Source organism: Podarcis bocagei, assembly GCF_964188305.1.
Source record: "Podarcis bocagei genome assembly, chromosome: 2".
Taxonomy (NCBI): Eukaryota; Metazoa; Chordata; class Lepidosauria; order Squamata; family Lacertidae; genus Podarcis; species Podarcis bocagei.
In genome coordinates this window covers 2,481,120-2,489,550 of record NC_138126.1, presented here as the reverse complement: position 1 = coordinate 2,489,550, position 8,431 = coordinate 2,481,120, and the positions used below count along the sequence as shown (strand labels likewise).

Sequence of the window (8,431 nt, the reverse complement as noted above, 5' to 3'; positions counted from 1 at the left end):
TTAATGGGATGCCGGCTGCAAACCTCGTTTCACTGAACTATTCGGTTTCCTCAGAAGGAAATAGAAACATCACAAACTTTAAATGACCAAAATTCAAAAAGAGGGGTAGAAACCCCCGCAATTCTGAAGTGTTATAATCCTGGCTCGACCGAAGTAAAGCAAAATGCAGTAATAAAGGGATTAAGGACTGAAAAGTACAGTTTCTAATACTGAATTTACAAAAAAGGGGTTTGAACACCTAAATGGCAAGTTTTAGGCAAAGCCCAACTTTAAGAAAGCAAAGCACAGTAATAAAGGGTTGAGTGTGAAAATTCTAGTGCTGCTTTTACAAAAAGGTTTAAAAACCTAATAGCACAAAGTCAAAGAAAGGAATACATGAGGAGCTGTTTTAGATTTTAAACAAATGCAAGAGCAGGGCTGAAAGGCTCCCATGGTCTTGATGTTACTGCTGATGTTAAAGACTGATCTTTCTGATTTGTATTATTTAGTTTATTTCCACAAGAAATAATGTTTCTGGTCGATTACTTCTCGTTTCAGGGATTTTCACGGTGTTTGTTTTGTGCCGCTCCTGCTCTCACAGTGGCCAACCTGACCCCTGCAATCTGCCCTGAGATCGTGTGATAAAATAAATTCCTATCATGGGAAGCCAGCGAGCAGGATTCGAAAACAAGACCCCTCTCCCTCTGCTGTGGTTTCCAGCAACCGATATTCGGAAGCATTTGCTGCCTCTGCTGGGACTCTTCGCCATCCAAGTTGGTCACTTTCCCTTGTGGCAAGAGGTTCCGCAGGTTAACAGTGCCTAAGTCCTTTTTATCTGTCCCGAATCTCCCAGCCTTCATCTTCCTTGCTTGCCCACCGGTTCGCTGGATCCAGAGGCTGGTTGTTGTGGAGCGTTAGGAATCAAGCCCCCCCCTGCCCCACAGAGACCCCTGGGGGGGGTCGCCTCCCTCGAACCCCCTGCAGAAGACTTTAGTTGACCCTCAACCGGGAGGCTGCATTATTTGCACATTGGGGCGTACGAAAGCGAAACTCCAACGGACGGGCAAAGGCGAGGAAATAATAACGGAGGCAAAGAAAGCAGCAAAATTATAGATGATCTATTAGGCACCATACAATTTCCACAATTAATTACAAAACATTACACGGTTGGGTCGCCTGCTTCCAGCACCAGGGGGCGGCCCCTCGCTTGCTTTTTAAGAAAACAAAAAAGCCAAGGAGGAGCTTTTGTGTAGGGGGGGGGAACCCCCTTTCAAGAGAGAAGGGGTGGGGGGAAAGAACTTTGCAGGCGGCCGAGAGAAAATAAATTTATTTTTTTAAACTTCCCGAGCACCAAAAACTGGGTGTGAAACTCGCCTTTTTCCATCTTCCGTAAAAATAAAAAGGCAGCAGGAGATGAAAATAGTCTCTTTTTCTTATATCCACTCCTTTAAATAATATAATTAATTTATTTATTTATTTTTCTCTTTATAAAAAAAACAAAAAACAAAACACACAGTTTTCCTTTCTGGTCTTTGGAGCTGCTCTGGGGGCAAAGGGAAGTTGGGGAGGCAGAAGACGCTTCTTAGAAGCACACAGAACATGGGGGAGGGGCTTGAAAGTTTAGCGGAGGGGAGGGGGGCTGAATTCCTGGCGGGACACTTAATTTGTGCAAAAGGGGGGAACCGTCTCCCGGGGCAGTGTCTAGTTTTAGAATCATTAAAAAAGAAAGTTAAGATATGTTTGGGGCAATGGTGGCTAGGGTGGAGATGATCAGAGTTTGGGGGAGAGGCGGCCATTGGGAAGCCAAAGGACCCCTCTCTGCTCTTGGTCTCTGAACTGGGTGGGGGGCTTTTGTACCAAGTTTGCCCCCACCCAGTGTCGTTTAGCCCTTCTGATTTCAGCAGTGCCTATTCAATCGCATTTGCCACCTTGTAATGGGAGCTTGAGTTCATCTTGCTTGGTTCCCATGCTCTGTGCATTAGGATAGAGACAAGCAAAGTTGTTCACTCCAGCTGCCTCTTTCCAGCCCACAAGCTGGTTCCTGTAGTATCTGCCCCCCCATTTCCTCCTGTAAATGTGGGGCTTAATTGGTGCTGTCTGTTAGGGGGTGAGGGGATTGCCCTAGAGAGCCAGGAAAAGGCTTGTGGCTTCCCTTTTGCAAAAAACACTCACCTGTTGGGGAGCTGGGACGGGGTGGCGGGTGAGGTCTTAAAACGGGTGCAAGGGCCAGCAGGGGGTGGGAGTGGCCATTAGGGGTGGGGGCAAAGGGTCCCATTCTTGCCTCCACAGAGAGCCAAAGGGGGCACCCAATTCTGGGGTGGGCAAGGGTCACAGGGGAAATGCAACAACTGGATTTGGGACTGGGGAGTTACAACTGGAAAATTCTGCAGATTATTGTTGAATATACCCCCCACCCCAATCGCTTCCTCCCCAAGGACCCCTGAAGGAATAGGGAAAGGGATGCTTAGTGCTTTTTTTGGGGGGAGGGAGACAGACAGCCGTGAGATCAGGCATGGGGTGGGGTTAGAGTAGTGGGTTCAGCGGGAAAAGAGCTACAGTGGGGAGGGATCCCTGTGTGTTTGGGGAGGGGGCTTCGCTTTGTAACCCGCTACTCGTGGAGGAGAGGTGGGGAGGAGGAATGGCGATAAAATATCATCTGGCTTGTCCCAAACGGTCCACTTCTCTTTGGTCTGCATTGGTGCCCCGGACCCCTGATGCTCCTCGGTCTCCCATTGGTTGGCGGTGGATCCGCTGTGTCTTGAGGGGGGGGGCATGGAGAGAGGCCGGATCCTGTTCCGTCACTGCTTGTGGGATGGGGGGTTCCTCTGGAGACCAAGGGCAAACGGGGTCGGGGGGTGGGCTCAGTGAAGTGCGCAGGGGGTTCCCGCCGCCTTAGCCTCGGAAGCAGACCGGCCCCACCTCAAACCCGAACCTCTGGCCGGGCTCCCCAAAGTCCGCCACGCGAACGTCCGTCAAAGGCAGCTGCTCCACCTGGGGGGTGTGGACCTCCAGGACGGTCTTGTCCGATCCTTTCCGTGTCTGCGAGGGAGAGGAGACGGCGTGAGAACGTGAGGGCAAACCTGGCCAGCGTGGTGGGAAACCCGCAAGCGGGATCCGAGTGCGAGAAAAACTTTTCCTCTGGCGTTCAGAAACACTGCTGCGAGACAAAGACCTTTAGAGGTCCTACGCGCCTAAAAGGTTTTGGTGCCCCGTATATATCCAGTTCAAAATATAAACAATGGTAAACCGTAACATAAAATTATATTTCGGGGAACGAAACACAACCTACTTCCACTTCATTTATATTTGAAAGGGGGGCGGGGAACCCTCCTTTTTCTAATGGCAAAGTCTTTGACAAGGTCAAATCCATCCATTTTCTTTACATAGTTAAACTAAATAGTTTTAATTGAGTTTTGAACAAATGTACAATTTATTGCTACTGCTTTGAATTTTGTTGCATTATTATCGTAGAGGTTCATGCAAACTGCTTTTCTGAATTATGTTGTTTTGGGTGGAGTGTAAGTTCATTGAACCAGGGGGGCAGGCCCTCCCCCCCCCCCAGAAAAGTTGGGGAACTGCTGATCTAGCAGAACAGTCATTGTTTCGTTTGTGGTTGCTTTACTGATGATTTGTTAAGTATTCTATACAATTTATGCTGTATCCGTGATGTTCCATTATGCCATTTTTATCTTTTGCTTGTAAGACACTTAGGGATTTGTTTGAATAAAAAGCGGCATAGAAATATTTCTTTTTAAAAAAACAACAACCCAAAAACTTTGCTTTAGAATCACAGATTTGGATGGGACCCGGGGGTCATCCAGCCCAACCCCGTGCCATGACCGGAATTTCTACTACAGCATCCATGACAAATGACTATTTTTTTTTAAAAAAAGATGCTGGACTTTTTGTGGTTTGGAGATCCCTGCTGTCGGATAGCCTCCCTGCAAGACTGCTCAGTAAAGGCTGGGCATCGATTCAGCTCTGCAAAAGCTTCAAATTCCCCTCAAATTCCCGTAAAGTGACCTCCCACCAGCCCACTCTGTCATAAGGACTACTGGATCAGGCCAATGGCCAACCTAGACCACCATCCCCTTCTAACGGTGGTCAAATGCCCACAAGGAATCTGAATAGTCTGCCTCCGTCCCTGGAGGCTCCATCGGGGCGCACAAAGGGCCCTCCCAGATCAGCTGCCCAAAGGGGCCCGTCTGACCCTGCCTCCTGTCCTCACAGCGTGGCCCCCGGGTGCCCAGGGAACCCGGCTCCCGCCCGATGCCACCCCTGCTGGGAGAACTCACCGCGCAGCCGTCCCGCAGGGCCTTGACGTAGGGGCTGCTGTCGTAGCTCAGGTCGTCCTCGTTGGCGCCCTGGAAGCGGAGGGCGCGCTGGTAGCCCCCGGGGGCCGGCTCCCCACGACTGTGCCAGGCGGCTGAACGCTGGCAGTGGTAGGTGAAGTTCTGCCGGGCCGAGGCGCTCAGAAGGCGCAGGAAGGTGAGCTGTACGATGCCCAGGGGGTTGCCGTCGGCGTCCGAGTAGGAGAACTGGCGAGGGGGAGAAAAGGAGTCAGGGCTGGACTGCTGCAACACACTCCGCTGTGGAGGAAGAGCAGAGCCATTGCGACCAGGGGCCACAGGCAGCCGTCTCTTCCCTGCATTTGTCTCCTTCAAAGCATCCCTGTCTCCTGTGGCGGGGAGTTCCACAGGTGAATTGTGCATTCTGTGAAGAATGCATAGTTGTGTTTTTATACTATGCTGGAAGCTGCCCAGAGCGGCTGGGGCAGCCCAATCAGATCGACAGGGTATTTATTATTATTATTATTATTATTATTATTATTATTATTATTATTATTATTATTATTAATTTGTGTATATTTATTCAAAACCTGTCAAGGACTCCAATTCATTTTGTTGTTTTTTTAAGTAATTTGCAAAAAGTTCCCATTCTTCTTTAAAGCCACAGTTCTCCTTGTCTCACAGTTTGTATGTCAGTTCCGCCAGTTCCACATAGTCCATTAATTTCCTCGTTCTTCCATCCTTGTGCTATTAAGACTGTGGCCGCCGTTGTCGCAGACATAAATATGTTCTTTAATTTCCTTGGCAGGTCTTTTCCTACAACCCCTGACAAGAATGCTTCTGGGTTGTTGTTTTTTACAAATGTTAGTTTAAACATTTTCTTCAACTCATTATATATCATTTCCCAAAATGTTTTAATTTCTTTACATTCCCACCACATATGGTCTTCAAATAATATGACCTATATCTTGTAACCGTTTTATCATGACTTCCTTCTATGACTTCCTTTTGAAATCTAGAAGTAGCGCAACTACCGTATTTTCTGCTCTATAAGACGCACCAGACCATAAGACACACCTAGTTTTTGGAGGAGGAAAAGAAGAAAAAAAATATTCTGAATCTCAGAAGCCAGAACAGCAAGAGGGATCGCTGCGCAGTGAAAGCAGCAATCCCTCTTGCCGTTCTGGCTTCTGGGACAGCCGCGCAGCCTGCATTCGCTCCATATGACGCACACACATTTCCCCTTACTTTTTAGGAGGGGAAAAGTGAGTCTCATAGAGCAAAAAATACGGTAAATCCTTTCTTCTTCTTCTTCTTCTTCTTCTTCTTCTTCTTCTTCTTCTTCTTCTTCTTCTTCTTTTCTTCTTCTTCTTCTTCTTCTTCTTCTTCTTCTTCTTCTTCTTCTTCTTCTTCCTCCTCCTCCTCCTCCTCCTCCTCCTCCTCCTCCTCCTCCTCCTTTCGGTCTACAGAGCCCCAGAGACACTGTTGGGGTCACTATACAGCATGTAAATAACCCCCTGGATCCAGTGGCGTAGCATGGGTTGTCAGCACCCGGGGCAAGGCAAGTAATTTGCGCCCCCTAACCTGTGTATTTGCGCCCCCTAACCCGTGGATTTGCGCCCCCTAACCCGTGGATTTGCGCCCCCTAACCCTAACCCCCAGATGTTGCGCCCGGTGCGGCCGGCCCCCCCTGCACCCCCCCACGCTACGCCACTGCCTGGATCCCAATTCCCTCACCTTCCTGCCTTTCTGGAATTGGCTGAACCAGGTTTGAGGTTTCTCTTTCTCCCACGTCGACATTTTCACCTGGGAAAAGGAGAGAGAGAGAGAGGGAAATATACCGGAATGCAACCTTCATTTGTGAATAAGAATAAGAACAGCAGCAGCCATCATTTCGGAATAGGCTTCCCGTCACGTGAACATCGCAGTCGGTCCAGTTGAGCATCAATCAAATCAACCTCTGGAGGGCAGAGATTCAAAGAATCGCAGAATGGGAAGGGACCCCCAGAGGTCATCAAGTCCATCCGCCCCCCCCCCCGACAGATCTAATCCCATTTCTCTTACCTCTCGAATCTCCTGGCTGGGGAAGACGCAGGTCTCTCCGCCGGCTGTGAAATTACAGTAGACCTTGAAGGAATCTCGTGAGCAGCCCTGGTTGGGGTCAATCCAGTATTCGCCTGGATATTATTATTTTGGGGGTGGGAAGAAAAGGAGAAAGGAACATCAGAAAAGCCTTGCAGCAGCAGCAGCAGTTGGGTGAGGCCATAGGGGCCCCCCATCTAATTCTGACAGTAGCCAAAGAACAAGAACTCTGGGTCTGGAGGTTCCCTTAAAGCAAAGGATTCCTCACAGCTGCGCAACTTTTTCTGAATGCTGCACGGAAAAGCACATGGACCTGACCTTTGGAGAGTTTGTAAGTAAACCAATTTTTAGGTTACCCAATTTATGGTCTCTCTCTATGATTAGGGAAGAGGGGAACTTTGAAAGGGACTTGGAAGGGCTGTAATGGTCTGTATTTCCTCACTGAACCGCTGCACGTTTTGAGATTTTAAATCCCTGCTGGGCTTTTCTCATCATCTTTGCCTCCAGGAATTCCCCTTTTCTATCTTTGCCGCCCACCTTGCATCAACAAGGCTAGGAATCCTGGGCTGCCTTCATCCCAAAGGACGCAGCTGGGCTCACTTATGCGAGTTACCCAAGGCTCTTTGTCCTGCCTCCTTGCGAGGCAGGAATCGCACCTCCCACCTGCCGCTTTGGTGGCTCGGGCAGGAAGCCTCACCCAGCGGCTTCTGTGACTCCTTGCAATGGCCTTGCCCACCTGCAGACATCGGACTACAACTCCCATCATCCCTTGCGCTTGCTGGGGGCTCATGGAAGTTGCAGAACAACTCAAGTGCGGCTGGACGACCACCACCCTGACCCAGCCAGATGGGCGGAGTGTAAAGAATAAAATTACTATTACTACTCCTGTCTTCCAGGGGACCCTGAGCCCCCCACCCACCATCAGGAAGGTCCGGGTGGCAGAGCAGCAGGTCCTGGCAGGTTCGCCCGGGGCTTTCCTGGGTGCCCAGGGGCTTCCTCATCTGCTCAATCTCCTGCCGCAGGGAGTTGAGGGAACCGTAGATCTCCTCCATGCCCTCTGAGGGTGCCTGGCCTGCCCCGTCCGACGGCGGCTGCTCCTCGGCCACCAGCTGGCTGCCGTCCACCGAACGCTTGTTCTTCTTGGGCCTCTGGATGGGCAGCGGCTGGATCACCTCTCCGGGGGGTCCCTGGCCAGGAGAACGTGAGAACCACCCGTCAGAATTCGAACTCAAGAGCCCTCTCTCCCCTCCTGCGGTTGGACCATGGCTGTGAACTTGCCCAATCCTCTCAGTGTGGGATGTGAAACACGAGAGCAGTCAAGTACAACATTCCTAGAGTGAACATGTTTACACATGGGGAGGGATGTTTGTCCAGCCAGCAGGTCAACTTCCTGTTTCCTTCTGGGCTGGGACAGACTTCCTCTGCATGTGACTAGAGGTGGGCGTGGCCTCACCTGTGCAGGTAAACGACAAAAGCACAAAACCATCTCTCTCTTTTTGACTACATGCATCAAAGAAGCAACGTCTGCTTAGTCAAAGATGCTCTCTTGGCCTCCAGCCAAGAGAGGGCAAAATGACTGTCTTCTTATGGAATAGTTTCTAGGTGTATGTTACTTTTCTAAGCTAAGTCTGCCTTCTGGGATCCGATTGTGAACAGAATGATGTGTGAGTAAACCTTTTTATACTTTTATAGAAGACTGTGTCGTGCCTTCTCTTTTATGAGGGAATAAGGGGGAAATACCAGAAGAGTTAGAGGCTTAGCGAGCCTGAGCAAACGCATCTGCTGCGAGTTTAAAAAAGGGGAATGTTACTCTGCTAAAATTCCAACACAAGTTGGAAAGGCTATAATCAAACAATATGTCCTCTCCTGCATCTCTGAACATTCCCACACTCAGTAGTAGTAGTAGTAGTAGTAGTAATAATAATAATAATAATAATAATAATAATAATAATAATAATAATAATTTATTATTTGTACCCCGTCCATCTGGCTGGGTTTCCCCAGCCACTCTGGGCAGCTTCCAACAAAGATTAAAAATACATTAAAATGTCACACATTAAAAACTTCCCTGGTGGCAAGGA

General features: G+C 49.2%; 1 protein-coding gene across 1 annotated transcript in view; it reads right to left on the bottom strand.

The window, feature by feature from the left end:
• Window positions 1-376: 376 nt before the first annotated feature.
• COL11A2 (collagen type XI alpha 2 chain) overlaps window positions 377-8,431 on the bottom strand; it is a 102,485-nt gene continuing 94,430 nt past the window's right edge. Inside the window, exons 63-67 of the mRNA XM_081181713.1 lie at window positions 7,270-7,537; window positions 6,333-6,445; window positions 6,006-6,074; window positions 4,275-4,517; window positions 377-3,018 (exon numbers count right to left, since the gene is read on the bottom strand). Of these exons, the coding sequence (XP_081037839.1) occupies window positions 2,872-3,018; window positions 4,275-4,517; window positions 6,006-6,074; window positions 6,333-6,445; window positions 7,270-7,537 (840 nt within the window). The 3' untranslated portion in view covers window positions 377-2,871. The remainder of the gene's footprint in view (window positions 3,019-4,274; window positions 4,518-6,005; window positions 6,075-6,332; window positions 6,446-7,269; window positions 7,538-8,431) is intronic.